Source organism: Eulemur rufifrons, chromosome 5 (assembly GCF_041146395.1).
Source record: "Eulemur rufifrons isolate Redbay chromosome 5, OSU_ERuf_1, whole genome shotgun sequence".
NCBI classification, from domain to species: domain Eukaryota; kingdom Metazoa; phylum Chordata; class Mammalia; order Primates; family Lemuridae; genus Eulemur; species Eulemur rufifrons.
The window spans coordinates 9,999,012-10,017,320 of NC_090987.1; the positions used below are offsets into that span (position 1 = coordinate 9,999,012).

The 18,309-nt window shown below is 38.0% G+C and overlaps 1 protein-coding gene across 4 annotated transcripts; it reads right to left on the bottom strand.

Moving 5' to 3' along the window:
* Positions 1-8,074: 8,074 nt before the first annotated feature.
* On the bottom strand, positions 8,075-16,669 carry LOC138383235 (serpin B13-like). 4 transcript variants are annotated; one of them, XM_069467903.1, is made up of 7 exons: positions 16,505-16,669; positions 15,315-15,371; positions 12,371-12,499; positions 11,874-11,991; positions 10,329-10,471; positions 9,969-10,124; positions 8,075-8,479 (listed from the first exon to the last, which is right to left on the bottom strand). In XM_069467903.1, exons 1-7 carry the CDS (start codon positions 16,667-16,669, stop codon positions 8,075-8,077), a joined length of 1,173 nt encoding a protein of 390 aa, XP_069324004.1. The 4 variants fall into 4 exon arrangements, with proteins under 4 accessions (XP_069324004.1, XP_069324003.1, XP_069324002.1 ...); XM_069467902.1 differs by having other exon boundaries at positions 12,371-12,490; positions 15,303-15,371; XM_069467901.1 differs by having other exon boundaries at positions 15,303-15,371.
* Between the last annotated feature and the right edge of the window lie 1,640 nt (positions 16,670-18,309).

The window sequence follows — 18,309 nt, forward strand, 5'->3', positions numbered from 1 at the left end:
ATGTGATTAGCCTGTAATTTTTGGAAGATGTTCACAGGGTTGTTCCAGTAAACTGATTGCTGGATACAATGGGTTGTCTTGATTCATTTTTCTTTTCAATCTCATAGTCATCACCAAGAATTTAATGGTTGAAATAGCATGTCTCTCTCTTTCTATTTCTAAGCACACATATTAATCTACTTTCTCTGCAATAAAAATTTCCTTTGGGAAAAAATGTTCAACTTCAAGATAATATAAAAGGTTATTTCAATACAATATCTTCTAAATTTGAAATATAATTGTTTGGAACCTATTTTAAATGAAACAAACCAAATCTTACTTTCTCTTCAAACTCATTGACCTAGACACCCACAATTCTTTGAATTTAGGTGATATCTGGGACCCTTCTAATATATCTAAATTTTGTGATTCTATAAAATACATTATCAATAAAATAATGACTTAAATTATTTTTTGTTTTGCCTTTTTTCTTTTCACAAAATTCAAGTGGCCATTCACACTTAGGATGGATAATTTGGAAATATATTAATCATATAGACAGAAAAATTCTCAGTTAGAGTAGGACATGACGAGTCCAGAGTGGTAGGCAGATGCTAGAACATGAAGAGCTTGTAAACCACATTAAGAACTTTCTGTTTTATCCTGAAAGGAATGGGAAGCTCATTACACGCTTTGATTATTTGTTTCTCTAAGACCGAAATAAAATCATTGTATCTGCATCTTGAACATCCAATTCTGGCTACTCTGATATAAATGAACGAGAATAAAGAACACTCTGGTTACTGTGACTTAAATTAGGAACCCATTAGAGTGTTGGTAGTGGAGATGGAGAGAAAGAGATGACTTGTGAGAATTATTCAGGAAGCAACAGACACAGAATTATGGCAACAGATTAGATATAGGGAAGTGAAGAGAAGCCAAGAAAGACACCCAAGCTTCTGACCTAGCCAGCTAGATTTTGTTTTAGAGAGAAGAGAGGATCATGGGTTAAAATTAGAACTGAATTTGAGGTTCTTTTAAGATCCAAATAGATTTGTCGGGCAGGTACTTGAAAATATTAGTGTAGAATTCAGAGATAGGATATTGGGTAATCACTCTGAGATTCTCCCCATTCACACAGTAAATAAACCTCTTTCTCTTATTGATCTGGCTTAATTGTGAGTTGATCTTTCAGTGAACTTTCAGGGAAAAGGGGAAGTTTCCCTCACTCCCACACTAGACACACTATACAACCTCACCTGATGCCCCACCTGTAGAGAAACCTATGCTTCCCAAGATCACTTCACTACTTCGGCCACTGACTACTTCAATTATTGAACATTTTCATCATCACATAATATTCTATTCAACAACACTGATTTTCAATAAATCCTAGAAAATTATGTGACAAAATTTAAGATACATGTTTTATAACAGCTCTTTAAAATAAAATAGAGATTGATTCTTTAACATATTAAAATGTAGCTATCTCAATTTTGAAGCCAAAATCAAGTTTAATAGGAAACACTAGAAGCATAGAATTCAAAGGATAAAAAAAAACCAATATTTTTTGCAGTACCAGATAATTATTAATAACCAGTCAAAAACCAGTGAAAACAGAACAGAGATAACTTTATAGAGTGTGACACCATTTGTGCTAAAAAGAAACAAAAACTAATTTGCACACATGTGTTTGTGTCTATACATATAACATAGCTCTGGAGGACTAGAGAAGAAACTATACCATGGATTCAAGAAGAGGGTAACTGAGTAGCCTGGGGATGTTTGCTGCAGAGATTGTGCAGTCTGTGAACCCTTTCCACCTTTTGTATCTTGACTTAGGAATGTATCATCTATTCAGAAATATCAATAAAATCTAAATTCTCAAAAAATTCACTGACTCTACGTCTGATCAATTTTACACATAAATCTATGTATACCTTTTAAAGAAATATTACATATAATGAATCTCAAAAACATAACACTGAACAAAAGTCAAGCACGAAGGGGCATATGCTATATGAATCCCTCTTAATAAAACCTGTAAATGACAAGTCTGCTCTGTAGCGATGGAAAGCACATCAGGAGTTGCGGGGCTGGGGTTGCAGGGGGTGGTTGGCCAGGAAAAAGAACAAGGGAACTTGGAGGGATGTTCTATATCCTCATTATGGTGGCATTTTCGTCAGTGTATACACTTGTCAAAATGCATTAAATTATAGGCTTGACATGAATGCACCTTATATCCTATAAATTACATCTTAAGAAAGTTGATTAAATATTAACATTTAAAGATATTCTTCTGAATTTTCCCCACAGAAAAATCCCACATAATGTATGTAGATACTCTCCCTTTTGGTGGGTTGAGCTTAATCCTTCCCCCAGGAATGTGGGCTGGACTTGGTGACTTGCTTTCAATTTATACAGAGTATGGAAAGGGAAAAACAGAAACTTTACACTGGAGAAATCTAACAAACTCCACCTTAACCAAGCGATCAAGGCTAACTTCCCAGAGACGTCATGTACATATCAGGGACTCCCTCAATTGAAATGAGAAGGGCACTTCCCCTCTGTGACATCCTTTCCAAAATCCCATAACCCTCATCTAGTCCTGAGAAAATAAATCAGACAAGCCCAAAATGCAAATACCTGAGCAGTACCCTTCCAAACTGCCACGGTTATGAAAAACAACGAAAGCCTGAAAAAATCTCCTAGATCAGAGGATCCGAGGAAACTAAGACGTGATAACTAAATGCATTGTTATATCCTGGACTGTATCTTACAACACAAAAGGAACATTAATTTTTTAAAAGATAAAATCTGAATAAATTCTGGGGTTTACCTAGTAGTAATTATATTAGTTTTTTTTTTTTTTTATTACTGCCTAACGAATTACCAGAGTGTATAAACTCACAGTTCCATAGCTCAGAAGAAGTCAGGCGCAGTGTGACTGAGTTCTCTGCTCGGTGTCTTACAAAGCTGAAATCAAGGTATCAGCCAGACTGTGCTCCTTTCTGGAGACTGTGGGGAAGAATACACTGTCAAGTTCATTTGAGTTGTTGGCCAAATTCATTTTCTTGCTATTATAGGACTGGGCTCCCCATTTCCTTGCTAGCTGCCAGTAGGAGCTCTCTCAGCAACTAGAGGCTGTTGTCAGAGTCTTTCCACAAGACACTCCCATCTTCAAAGTTAGCAAGAGAATTTCAGTCTTGCCAAATCTCTCTCAGGCTTTGCAACTCTCTGACTTTCCTGCCTCTAGACCAAGATATAAAGGGGTCAAAGGATTGGATCAAGTCCACTCTGACAATTTGCCTGTCTTAAGGCCAACTTGGCTGGGAACCGTGGCTCACACCTGTAATCCAAGCACTTTGGGAGGCCAAGGTGGGAGGATGGCTTGAGCCCAGGAGTTCAAATTCAAGACCAGCCTGGGAAATAGCAAGACCCTGTCTCTACAAAAAATAAAAAGAAATTACCCAGGTGTGGTGGTGCATGCCTGTATTCCCAGCTACTTGGGAGGCTGAGGAGGAAGGATCCCTCGAGCCCAGGAGTTGGAGGCTGCAGTGAGCGATCATGATGATGATGATTCCACTGTACTCCAGCCTGGGCAACAACAAAGCAAGACCCTATCTCAAAAAAAAAAAAAAAAAAGAAAGAAAGAAAGGTCAACTGATTGGGACCTTAATTACTTCTGCAAAATCCCTTTACAGCAACACCTTGATTAGCATATGACTGAATATCAAGGAGAAGGTATGTGTACACCAGGGGCCTGGAATCTTAAGGCCATCTCAGAATTCTCCCTGCCACAGTGATGTACCAATGTTCACCTTGGATCTGAAAAATGCAGCATAACAATTAGGGGAAATTGAAACTGAGTGAGGGCGTATGGGAACTCACTGTACTGTCTTTGCAACTTTTCTGTAAATCTAAAATGATTTAAAATAAAAAATTTACGTAAAAAATTTCTCTTTGAAAATCTTAGTTAAATATACCATCTCTTTCCTGCTGGTACAAAAACTGATAGAATCACTATATTCAATTACTATAAACAATAATTCAGAGAGATGGAGGAGAGGGAAGAAACAGCAGCATTTATCAAGTGCCAGGCATTTTCTTAAGCACTTTGCATAAACAAGTTCATTTACTCTCCACCACAACCCTATGAGGTATTATTTTATTGGGTAATCTCCTCATTTTACTGATGAGGAAATTATGATAGAGAAGTTTATATAACTTGTTCAAAGTCACATCGTTACTGAGTGGTGGCACTGGGAATCAAATTCAAGTAACCTGATTCCAGAGTCCTCATTTGGAAGCGTTTCCCCCTCAGACCTCTTGGTCATAAACCACAGGTTCCACAACACCAATCCATTGCTTCAGCCACTCTGCTCTTCCTTCAGATGCAAATAGCTTCCAAAGAATGTAATATAGGCAGGAGCTGACATTTGACCCAAATACTTCTGTAAATGTGATTCATCACTGTGGAAGCCAAGACGACATTGTCCTAAATTCACATGCAAAAAGAACACTCGATACTCACTCATCTTGGATCTTTTTTCTCCATGCACAGAGCTCAGAGCTCATTTTGGTGAGTTTGTGTTCATTTATGAACACACTCTCATCCGTAAAGTTTGATTAATTGTAATTATATGTCCACTAAATCTTACCAACCTAACTACTTCGAAGCAGATGTGAATTATCCCAATCAAACCATCTCAAATAAGAAGAAGACACAAGAGAGTTATTTGAAAACCATTACCTAAGTTGAAAATATTTTAAGGCTTAACTCAGATTTTCTCTTCTTATTTTGCCTGTGATAATAGATGATTTTCTCTCTAGGCAAGAATATAAGGCAAGATTTATATTCTCTAAAACTATGTTAGCTGTGCTATTGGCACCCCCAATATCTTTTCCTATGCTTATTGGCCATATGTATCTTATTTTGTGAAATGTCTATTCAAACTTTGCCCATTTTTAAATTAAATTGTTTATCTTTTTATTATTGACTTGTAATTGTTTTTTAATGTATTCTAAACATAAGAGTGAGATACATGGATTGTATTTCTCGATGATGTTTTTAAAGAGTAGTTTTAAATTTTGATGATGTCCAATTTATTAACTTTTTATTTCATAGTTTAATGTCCATATGTTCTCTTAAAAAAGGTAAATAAAAATTTTTTTGCCACTATAAACTCTTTCAAAGAAGAGTTGGAGATATAAATAAATCAAATGCATTGATTACTAAATAAATACATTACAAAAATGTTTAAACATGGCCATATGCATACATAACAATCTCTGCTTTTAGAATCAATTTATTTTTGGAAATTTCTATAATATTAATTATAATATAAGTGTTTAGAATAAAAAATAACAGAAAAGGCTGAGGGGAAAAAAACAAATAAATAGGAAGTTTATAAAACATAGGAAGCACTTTAGGTGAATTGAATTGAATTAACATATTATTAGAGGTATTAGCCATGCAATCAGAGAAAAGAAAGGAAGTAGAAGCTTAGAATTAGAAAAGAGGACATAAAAATCAACCTGAAAATTATATACACTATATTTGATATACTATTAATATATGATATTATTAAATATCTGGAAAACCCAAAATAATTAAGGAAAAATCACTGCAAGCAATAAAATAATTTAATAAGGTAACAGCTTTTAATACATCTATATAATAATCAATAACCTTTATATATGCAAACAAAAAAATTGGAAAATATGATGAAACAGAAGATGTCATTTATGATAGCAAAAGAAAACAAGATGCCTAGGCATAAGCTTAATAAACATCCTTATATTTCTGGTCAATTTATGGTCAGTTGCTTCTTTTTGGTTTTGTCAAGTACACCATAACATTCAAGATTCTTAATAAAGATACAAAGACAATTCAATGCAGAAAAAAATCATCTTTTTGATACATGGTGCTATGATTGTGCAGAGGCAACCTATGGATTGGGAGAAAATATCTTCAAACCATTTATCTGATAAAGGCTTAATATCCAAAATATATAAATAACAAGCAACTCAATAGCAACAGAACAAAAAGCACAATTTTAAAAATGGCCAAAGAATCTGAATAGACATTTCTCAGAAGAAAGCATACACGTGCCAACAGGTATATGAGAAAATGTTCAACATTGCTACTCATTAGGGAAATTTTCTTACATTTGACACCAAAAGCATCTTCCTTAAAAGATAATACTGATAAATTGGACTCCAGTCACACTTCAAAAGATGCTATAAAACCATGATGAGACACTACTTCACACTTACAAGGACAGCAAAAATTAAAAGACTATAATAAGTATTGGCAAAGATGTAGAGAAATTGGAACCCTCATACATTGCTGTTGTATTGTAATATGATGCAGCTGCTTTGGAAAATAATTTAGCAATTCCTCAAAATGACAAACACAGAGATATCATATGACCCAGCGATTCCATTCCTAAGTATATACCCAGAAGAAATGAAAATATATGTCCACACAAAACCTTGTATACAAAATGCTCATAGCATCATTATTCATAAGAGACAAAAAGTCAAATACAAATGTTTATCAACTAACGAATAAACAAAATCTGTTATATCCTATAATGGAACGTTACTTAGCCATGAAAAGGAATGAAGTATTGATTCATGATACAATTTGAATGAACCTTGAAAACATCATGCTGAGTGGAGCCCATTCTACTAAGTGAAGTATCACAAGAATGGAAAAACAAGAACCACATGTACTCACCATCAAATTGGTACTAATTGATTAACACTTTCGTGTATATATGGTAGTAACATTCATCGGGTGTCAGGCGGGTTGGGGGAGAAAAGGGGATGGGTAAATTCACACCTAATGGGTACAATGTACGTTATCTGGGGGATGGGGATGGTACAAAAGCAATGTATGTAACCAAAATGTCTGTACCCTTGTAATACTACAAGGAAAAGAAAGAAGAAAGAGAGAGAGAGAGAGAGAGAAAGAAAGAAAGAAAGAAAGAGGGAGGGAGGAAGGAAGGAAGGAAGGAGGGAAGAAATTAAAGAAAAAAATGCTCATGTAACTGACAATGGATAATATACTCAGTTAAAATGAAGACGAAAATACGGGAATCCTCTCTGTCTAATGTATTGTTTTATTTTGTTCTGACATTTGAGGTTTTTTTCTTTTACATCATAATTTTAATAGCTATATTAGAAGTTCACCATAGAGAAATCTCATTATTTATTTAACAAATTGAATTTGCAGTTTAAAATTTTTTTATTATAATTAATGCTGTGAGGAACATTTTTATATAAATCTTTACATTTCAAATTATTTGCTTTGAATAAATTCTTGAATATAGAATTATTTGGTTAAATTAAAGGGTTCTTATAAAAATATCTTTGATCAATATTTCTAAATTATTCTCAAGTTTATACTAATTTACAATTCAAACAACAGAGTACAAATTGGCCATTTTTCTCAACCCAGAAGAAGTTTCTTAAAAAAAAATTATACAGTTTTGTTCTTAATATGCAGGAAATAAAAAGTAAAATGAAGTGATTTCTTATTAGCTTATCCTAACATTTGAGTTTTAATTTACATTTTGCCACTGTATTTCTAAATTTTCCTTCCTATGTTGCAGTTTGCCACAATATCTTTTGAAAAAGAAAAAAGTAACACAGGAATTGAGTAAATTATTACTTTATTTTACTTGTATATTACAATATGCCAAAATACTAGAATTAGGACCCCCAAAATCACTAGGTCATACTCTCGTTATGGAAGAGACTGCTGCTTTTCTTTAGTGCACAAAACTGCAAGACATTGATTTACTTTCAAGAGAAATCAAGGAGAGATTATCAATGAGCTCTGGTTTACTCGCCTTATGTCTGGCACAAACAAAAGGACGTTTCACTTTCAAAGAAAAGTTTTAAACACACACACACACACACACACACACTATTACAGTCATTAAATCATTGATTTGATTGCAGGATTGTAATGCAAGAGAGTAAAACAGAATTTGCAAGAACAGACGATTTCCATAATCACATGACTACTCTAACACTGGTGGCTGTCTTTTCTAAGAGCAGCAATGCCACGGCAATGACTGTCTTAAGGAGAAGAAAATCTGCCAAAGAAGAGGATGCTGTTGGACTCATTGTGCTTGATGAAGAACAGGAAGGGATGATCACAGTGAACATTTTCAACACCTGGTGCTGATGTGACATTGAAGCCTACACCGGTGGCAGCTGCAGCCTCAGTGCCTTCCTCAGTGACCACGATGAAGGAGCTGTGCAGGAACTTCTGGGCATGCAACCCGGAGCGTGGGGACATTCCTGAATAGTTGGCTCTGCGCTCGGTGAAAGCATCGCCCATGCCCATGGCTGCCAGGACCGCCTCAAGGTCATAACGCTCCTCCACTTGGAACCGGGGCAAGTGTAAGCTCACATTCCTTTCTTCCATATGCCCTGGGCTGGTCCACTCTACTAACTGCTCAGGACTTATTTTATCTATAATCTTTTTTTTTTTTTTTTAAAAAGAAAGGAGAGCAGAATAGCATGCTTATCAATAAAAATTTAAAACAGTATAACACTGATTTGTATTTATCAAAAGTTATTAATTTTAGTTAATAAATAAAAGTAAAATTTTCATTTCACTAGACTCTTGTCTTTATATAGTAGGCAGTTGTCATATTTCTCTAGTTAAATCATCTGTGTGTATGTGAAAATCCAATAACATTAAATGAATTTTTAAAGATTAAAAGTAAGTCATTTCTTATTCCATCAATCTAATACAAATTATTTCATTTCTTACTATCCTCCTCTAGTCTATGTATGCGCATATATATATTTACATAGTTGCAATCACAGTGAATGTCCATTTTATTTGATATAATATGAACTTTTTCACACAACTGCATCTCTCTCTTAAACATCTTTAAACTGCTAGATAATATTCCCATTCAGTTGATAATTTTTTCCTAATATTCATCTATTCATTCACTTTACAAGCATGTGGTATGTATCAGGCATTATGATAGATGCTGATGGATACTGCAGATACAAAAATAACAAGTACTATAAATTTAAAACTAGGCATCCTAGTGTATTTGATACTGAAATTACTGATTTGACTCAAAAGGCAATTTTTTTTCTTCTGAATTATTTCTTTAGGGTAATTCCCACAACTGGGGTTTTTGAGTCAGAGTATAAATCCTCTTAAACCTCTCATACATAGTGCCATTTTGTTGTCCCAAAATATTTTCTAACTTAAAATGCTACTAGCAATGTTTCACAGCAATAGCACAGCATGTAATAGTGTAATAATATAGCAGCTATCATTTATTGAGTGCTAAACCCACTCTAGGCTACATTTCTCTAATCATTACAACAACACTGCCCATTAAGCACCATGGAGCCCACTTTGCAGAGGGAAAATATTGAAGTTCAAGAAAGTTAAGAGGCTTCAAAGATCAGAAAGCTACTAGAGGAACAGAGTTTGAAACAAAGCCTTCCTAATTTTCAAAATATGGGACCCTAGCTCCATAAATTTTTTAACTGCAAAATGGCTGAGATTAAATCAATGGGTTCAAGACCAAGGGTCTAAGAAATTCAAAAGGTCCAAGAGTTAACTGAATACCATGCAAAATTGGCTGAATATGTGCATATGTGATTGTTTTTTCTAGGAAAGGAGCCCACAGGTATCAACCAGTTCTCAGAATGGTAGGTCATCTTTAAAACTTCCATAAAATTCTTAAATGCTCATTTTAGCTCATCCACAAATATTTTAGTACTGTTTCTTCTCAACAGACCAGACACATACTATTTAATACTCCTCTTTGGACATCCACCTGTAGCTGCTGCATGGAGTCAGAAACACTTTCTACTTCACGCTGCCGAACACCAGCTCCCACTCAGAAACCCTGTTTCCAGGCTCACCCAGAACAAGCTCTGGAACACAAAGCCTCAGGAAATGAAAGCAAGAATAGGGAGATGCAAGTGTTTACCTTCTCCAGACCATCTATGTCATTGGGCAGAAGCACGAACATGCGTAGGTCTTTGTTTTTATATGGAATCCCCACAATTTTGGCCTGCAAGTCCTCCAGGAAAGTGAAGCTCAAGGAATGGCTCTGTGTCATCATCTGCACGGATTTACTTGTTCTCTGCGCACAATGTCAAAAGACAAGAACAAAGACATAAGGCAACCAAGTGAACTCACCAAAATAATAGCTCGACCCAAAATAATGCTCAAGATCACAGTCTCAGAATGAGCATTTGCTATCTACCAGTATACGTTTGTTCAAATATGACTTTAGATTTTACATTCCATGTGTGAGCACATCACATAAATAAATTAAGGACTGTACCTTATTCAGCCAAAATTCCTCCTCCTTGGTATTTTCTTTCTTAAACTCCCTATCCCATTGCCCTTTAAAACAAACTGTGTTCACCAGCACCAGCTTGGTAGAGCTGCTAAGAGAGCCATCTGGAAACAGGTCTTTGATTTTTTCTGCAAACAAATAACAACAAAAACAAATTGGCCCATCCTTCCAATTGCAGGTGATATGTGTGGCAGAATCAATGCACATGGACTTGACTGATCATTAAAAACACAGCCAGGTCAGCACCTGAAGGCCTTGCTGACAAGGGTTTGCTGGCAGAATCGGTAGGGAGGTTCTCACTTTGCCCATCGCCTATTTATCCCACTGGATAAATGGAGGTTGATGGTTAAGAGTCCAGACTCGGGGGTCAGATGCCTCTGTCAGCATCCAGTTTTGCCTCTTATCAGCTGAGAATCTTGGGTAAGTTATTTAAGTTCTCTGTGCCTCAGTTTCCAAATCTGTAAAATAGGAATAAAACCTTCCTCATAGCATTATTGAAAGGAGTAAATGATTTAATACGTGAAAGCACTTAAGACACTACCTAGCACATAGTAAGCACTCAGTGTTAGCTATTACTGTTCTTACCCATTGGATATAGTTACAACATGAGATTTAGAGACTATTTATTCTATTAGAATAGAAGTTGATATTTTTGTCTCTGGGTTCAGCCCGTTCCACACTAAATTCTAATAAATACCATTTGACCAACCTTTTGATAGACCCCTTTTTTTCTGCTTCTTTTAATTTTCTTTCTTTGGACTAAGGATGAAGGGGAAAAAATGCACTCGGAAATAACAGAGGTCTCCCTGATAACCAGGATAAAAAATTCAGCTTTAAATAAAAACTCTAACACCAAAGTATCAGCTATTGCTCCTCAAAGTGTGTTTCCACATTAAAATTCCTCTTTGCTATCTCTTATGTGTTTGTCTAACATTTGTGGTTGAGAAGGGAGGATGGGGTACAGGGTTTGTCAAATTCTCAGTTGTGGATGGGCCTGAAAGTTGCTATCAACCCTGCAGGATGCTCAGGTGGAGACGAGGCCCACGTGGCCCCAGCTACAGGTAGCACAGACAGGTTTTGATGGGAGAGTTACATGTCTCTCACTTAACAAAGAAAAATTCTCTGACATTTCCACTTAAGGTGTCAGACTCAGAAACAAAGGTTCTAGTATAAAGGAAAGAATGTAAACCCAAGACAGGTGTGAGCCCACTCTCTGGAGCCCTCAAGATTTATGATCCATGGTCATATGCAAACAAATCTCCACAAGTATTTCCATGGAGTTGGCTTCCTGTGGTCCCCTCCCTGGCTCACCTTGGCCCACTCCACATTTGCTGAGACCACTGCACCATCTGCAGTGCCCTCCCCCACCCTCTACCCCCAGCCCTGCCCTTCCAATCCTGCAAAACCCATCTCAAGTTGCCTCCCAAAGCTTGTTCACCTGGCTCCCCATGCAGTGTGAAGCCCAGGGCTTCACTCCCAGCAGGTTGTCAAGAAAGTGTTTTTATGATGAATGACCCACACATACACTACCATTTGTTTGGCTTTCAACCCAGGAATTAATCTTCTTTCGACTTTCATCTGCTGCATTTACAAAATCAACAGGTTCCAGAGATGCATGGTAATATTTTTCAACATAATCTAAGTATTTCTTTAGGAGAAACAAGGAAGGAATAGAAAGAGGTTGAAAAATCAATTTATCAATTCCCAACATTTCCAAATAAAGTTATCTGTACATTAGGGATGACTCATGTCATAAGAGGGATTTTAAGGCCCTGGGCACATAACTTTTAATGCAGGTAAAATGGAGTTAAGGCAAAAGTCAGATTCAAATTGCCAGGATTAAAAAGAAGCTTCCTACGGTTCTCAATGTCTGGTGAGCAGGCCAGGAAAGCACAGCAGTGATGTGGGTGGAGCCAGACAGCCAGCAGCACATATCCCCAGGACCACAGACCCAGCAGGGCCACCTGGCCACTCACAAACACAGATGTGGTAGACCTCACAGATGTGGTAGACCCCGTAAAACTTGCCTGAAGGAAGAGGTATGTTTTCTCTCCAAACAGCCTGTTGCTTATGTTCAGTTCATAATCATTAGGGAGTTTGCTTATTTCAGTCAAAAACTTTTGGAATTGGTGGTGTATCTCTTCTGTCTTCTCAATCTTCAAAATGAAAATAAAAACTCAATGGGTTATCTTGGCAAAAACAAGCCTAGATTCTCCCGTAAGAGGGGGTAGCTGCTGCGTCTCTCCCTTAGTCTGGCAGCCTTGAGGGTGGTCCATGCATTTGGTGTGGCCCCCGTATAGCAGGTGGCTTTTACTCCAATCGCATTGTAATGTAACTCATGACCAATCTCAGTTTCAGAGAGACGCCTTCTCTGTCAGCCCAACACGACAGATCTTGCTTCTCTGAGGTTGCATTTTGGGTCTCAAATGTATTTGCCCACCAAATGTTTCATAAACTTGTTTTTAGCTGCCCATAAGACTCTAACCACATCAGGAAAGTAGAGGATTCCCAGATAATTTTTACCCACTAAATCTTGAAAATTTCTGTTCTTGACAGTGGATAAGGAAAGTGAATCCTAATGGTATGAGTTAACCATTTATCAGAGTTACACACTGGGCTGAAGTGAGATTTATCCCTGTCTCGGGGGCAGTGGGCGGGGAACAAACTTTTCCAGACATTTCTGTAGGATGCATCAGTTTTCTGACTGAGGGCTGAGGAGTCTTCAGGGCAGAGCTGGCTGACCCAGCACACTTCCCTGGAACAGAGAGGAACATTGTCTCATTGCCTGTTGAACAATGTCTGAAAAACCTATTCCTGATCGAATATGAGAACAGAAAGACAATCTTCCTCTAGAATATGAAGCCCATGGAGTTTTTAGTTATTTATTTTATTCCTTTATTACTGATTCCCCAATGCCTAAAGTAGTATCTGACTCATAATAGATAGTTAATTTTTGCAAATAATTAATGAAGTTTTAAATACATTCAAATTGAAAATGTAAAAGTATGCTGCTCTAACAAAATATATGAGGCTGAATTTGACCTTTGGCTACTTTCTTGCTACTATGAGCTTTAATAGAGATGGCAATCATTCTCTGGCTGCTTAGGTTGCCTGGAGTGTGGTATGAGCAGATCAAGGTAGTATTGGAGCCTTTGGGGATGAGTGGATTGATGCAAAGAGAAGGTATTTCTAGCCAGAGCAATTATACAAGGAAAGTAAATAAAAGCCATCCAAATCCAAAGGAAAAAAGTAAAATTATCTCTGTTCACAGATGACATGATCTTATATGTAGGAAAAAAAAGATTACACACGAAAAACCTGTTAAAGCTAATCAATCATCTCAGCAAACTTGCAGACCACAAAATCTGCACACAAAAATTTGTTGTGTTTCTATGCACTATGACCAATACAAAAAAGAAATTAAGAAAACAGTCCCATTTACTATAACATCAAAAAGGATAAAATACTTAGGAATAAACTTACTAGGAGGTGAAAGACTAGTACACTGAAAACTACAAAATGTTACTGAAAGAAATAAAAATAAATACAAATAAATGGGAAAAATTCCATGTGCATGAGTTGGAAGACATAATACTGCTAAAATGTCCACACTATTCAAAACAATCTTCACATTCAATGAAATCCCTGTCAAAATCCCAATGGCATTTTTTTCAGAAACAGAAAAAAAAGTCCTAAAGTTTATGTGGAGTTTAAAGGGATCCCAAATAGCCAAAACAATCTTGAAAAAGAACAAAGTTGGAGGCTTCATGCTTCCTGATTTCAAAACATACTACAAAGCAACAGTAATCAAGACAATGTGCTGCTAGCATGAAGACAAATCTATATACCAAGGGAACAGAATGAAGAGCCCAGAAATAAGCCCTTGGATATTGGCCAAATGATTTTCAACAAGGATGCCAAGACTACACAATTAGAAAAGGATAGTCATCAAAAAATGGTGCTGGGAAAATTGAACATCCAAAGGCAAAAGAACGAAGTTGGATATTTTCCTTACACCATATACAAAAATTAACTCAAAATGGATTAAAGACCTAAATGTAAGACATAAAACTATAAAACTACTAAAAAAAATAGGTGGAAATTTTCAAGGCATTGAATTTGGTAATGATTTCTTGGCTATGACATCAAAAGCACAGGCAACAAAAGCAAAATAAACAAAGGGGACTACATCAAACTGAAAAATGTGAAACAAAGGAAACCATCAACAGAGAGAAAACGCAGCCTAGCCTTTCGGGATAATGAATGGCTCCCATTGCTGGGTGATTCGAGCCATGATTTTACGAGGGGCCTGACATGGGACTAGAAATACTGTCACAGCAGTTGTGTGCCCTTCCTGAGAACTCTGATCATCTCCTGATGCTAGCCCTGATCTAATGGACTTATTCCTCCACCAGCTTTGAGCAGACTGTCCTTTGAGTGAGGAATACTATTAACAGAAGGAACGCTGGAGCAGGAAAAGACCTCAGGAAGTCATTGGTTCTGTGCTAACCTTTTTTTAGAGAAAACAGCAGGCGGCTAAAAATATGAATGGAATTTAGTAATAATATCACCTACTACCGCCACCACTGGATGAGTTACCCATGTGTTCCAGATGCTCCTACAGACACTTTACAGAGGCTGAAAGAACATACCTTGCCCAAAATAGCATAGCTCTTATGTGACTGAGCCAGGGCTTGAACCAATCGCTACAAAACCCAGGCACTCTGCCATGAGGACTTTTCATGTAGTAGCCTTTGCCAGCTATATCATAGTGGTTATTATCCATTAAAGCTAAGGTCTCTTCTTAATATTAAGAATATTAAGCAACATTATTCGGCTACAGGGATTATTATTGCTTAATAATAGGTGAGAAGTGTTACCTCTTTCATGCCTTTGCAAGTCCTTCTCCCCATTGAGTCCACAGCTGAAAAACGCCAACCCTACGGAAGTGTGTAAGACGTGTCTCCTCACCTCTTTTTCTTCAGCCTTTCTTCTTGAGCTCTCAGTATCTTCTTCAGAGCAAAACACCTGTGAAGGACAGAAAATATTGTGGTGGTCAGAGCGAGAAAATCTCACACAGTCCGTCAGGGCAAAGTGGATGCTTGTTAAAGAAAGCTCCGACACTTCTCTCAAAATCATGGAAAGGTCTGGGTTTCCCACGGATGTCTTTTGAGGAGCCTGTGTTGGTTTATCCATTTGTGTCTTTTAAACACATCAAAGGATTATTATAGGCCGGGCGTGGTGGCTCACACCTGTAATCCTAGCACTCTGGGAGGCCGAGGTGGGTGGATCACTCGAGGTCAGGAGTTCGAGACCAGCCTCAGCAAGAGTGAGACCCCATCTCTAATAAAAATAGAAAGAAATTATCTGGCCAACTAAAAATATATATAGAAAAAATTAGCTGGGCATGGTGGCGCATGCCTCTAGTCCCAGCTACTCGGGAGGCTGAGGCAGGAGGATTGCTTGAGCCCAGGAGTTTGAGGTTGCTGTGAGCTAAACTGACACCACGGGGCTGGGCGCGGTGGCTCACGCCTGTAATCCTAGCACTCTGGGAGGCCGAGGCGGGTGGATTGCTCAAGGTCAGGAGTTCGAGACCAGCCTGAGCGAGACCCCGTCTCTACTAAAAATAGAAAGACATTATATGGACAACTAAAAATCTATATAGAAAAAATTAGCCGGGCATAGTGGCGCATGCCTGTAGTCCCAGCTACTCGGGAGGCTGAGGCAGTAGGATCGCTTAAGCCGAGGAGTCTGAGGTTGCTGTGAGCTAAGCTGACGCCACGGCACTCACTCTAGCCTGGGCAACAAAGTGAGACTCTGTCTCAAAAAAAAAAAAAAAAAAAAAAAGGATTATTATAAGGATTATGTCACTTTTTCCAGTGACTGTTGCTTTTCATGCTCTGCCTAACTATGAGTGTAATGGCTTTAGACAAGGTCACTCACCCAGTCCCACCGAAAGCAATTTCAAGCACCCAGGGGCAGGTGGCGTGATGGTATTTGGAGAGGGAAGAGGGTTTCCCTGATAGACCTGAAATTGCTCCATGTCTTGATAGTTTTGGTTTCCTGGCCCACGGGTCAAGACAAGCATGGCTTCAACGTAATGCCAAAAGCCTGACCCCTCGAAATGAGTCTGTGTATGTAAAGCAAGGAAGTCCCCCCACCTTCTGTAATTGGGAGGCGGTGGCTCCTCGGGTCCCCAGAAGGAGCATGCCGATGGCGGTTGAGATGCCCACAGGGGAAAAGAAGACATTGCCGTCACTTCTTTTCTTCAGCTCTTTGAAAAGATCAAACCCAAAGTGAGTGCTGGCTGCGCCAAGTGAATCCATGATGGTTTTTGCGAGATCTAGAACAGCAACAAAACAATCAAAAGTGAGCATTTGAATTGCTTTGCGTCGCGGGAACATTTCCCACTTCCATCTCTGTTCTTGCACCGACCCAGAAACTAGGCATTTGACTCTCAGTGAAAGGTCACTGCTGCCTGCTTCTCACCCCTTCTCTTGGCCTCCTCTTGCCAGGAGACAACAATCAGCTGGAGTCTGGCATCACCCAGTCATGGTCAGTTCTCATTTCCCCAGGGAGCAGGGTTGACACCTTAATGGCTTTATTCTCACTTGTTCTCTGCCCAAACCTGCCTGCTCCTGCCTGCTTCTGCCTGCCGCAGCCTCCCGCCTGTGCTAAGCTGCCCTGGGCAGACCCAGCGCTTGTCTAGTTGCCGGGCCGGGATAAGGCAGGGACAAGGCGTGGGGATCCCCACGGGCCCCAAGTGCAGGCAGTGCTCTCCCTGCCAGCCTAACAATAATAAGGCCAACAGTTGCATCCTTATCTGTTACTTTCTGTTTCTCAATTCACTCAAAATCCAGTCCAAAGAGTAGCAGGATTGATCAATTCTCTGAAATCTCAATCCCTAACTGCATGAAAACTTGACTCTGGGCTGAATTTTCCCTAAGGGGTAATGACATGTCCCTGTTCATGGATTATTAGGTGGGAGTGAAAGCATTTTCTTTTTTATACTTTTCTGCGTTGTTTTAGGCTTGTCCACGAGCTTATATTACTTTTATCTCACAAAAAAAAAAATAATTTTTAAAGAGTAATTAACATTTACCAAAAACAAACATGTAGAATAGGTTTTATATTTTCTTCATGACCAGCTACTTTATAACTAGTGAATAAAGGCTTTAAGAAGAATCCTAAAGAAAATAAAATAAGATTAATGCAGAATAAAGTTTTTGAAAGCCTACATACTTTTGGGGCTTTTGCTCTCAAGGGCTCACCCCTGCTAGGGCGTCCTGCATCTGATGTTAAAGCTTCAGTCTCAACCTCAGGTTTCCATGCAGATTAAATCAGAAATAAAATGAATCAACTTATTGTCAAGCAAGATGAAGAAGATAAATTTTCATAGCCGTGTAGGCACTAAATTAAATAAAACCACCCCAAGGAAAGTCTGTGCACAATAAAATACTTCTTTCAAATCAATAAACATCAGTGTTTTTATATACAAAAATCTTAAATTGAAACCAAAAGAAGAACTTACCCGACTTATGGAGAAACAGAGGTGGCTGGGCAAGGAAGGCGGAAGCATATGTAAATGGAGTAGCCAGATCCTTAATTTATAGCTCGCTCTCTCTGCCTCAGCACTGGTTTTCCACCTTGCATGCTCATTAAATTCCCCTGGGGAACTTTAAAAAAAAAAAAATCTATGCCCAAGCCCCACCCCCAACCGAGTCAGCATCTCTGGAGTGGAAACTGGAAAACAGAGTTTTTATTACCTCAGGTGATTCTCACATGCGCAAGGTTGGAAACCACTGGTATACATCCTGCTGAAGACGTAAATCAAATGTACACTTGCCGTACCACAGATGGACAGAGGTGTATCATGACAAGCCATTCTCTGTAATAGAGTTACCTCCGCAGTTGCATTACTTTGGTGTGCCAAATGTGAAAAAAAAAAAAAAAAAAAAAAAAAAAA

Excerpts from the sequence above, each read along its gene's own strand:
- LOC138383235 (XM_069467901.1), bottom strand. The coding sequence starts at position 16,669 with ATGGATTCACTTGGCGCAGCCAGCACTCACTTTGGGTTTGATCTTTTC. Across the intron at positions 10,472-11,873 it reads GGTTGAAAGCCAAACAAATG|AAAAAATCAAAGACCTGTTT; the intron begins GTAGTGTATGTG and ends ATTTGTTTGCAG. Across the intron at positions 10,125-10,328 it reads AGGAATTTTGGCTGAATAAG|AGAACAAGTAAATCCGTGCA; the intron begins GTACAGTCCTTA and ends CATTGTGCGCAG.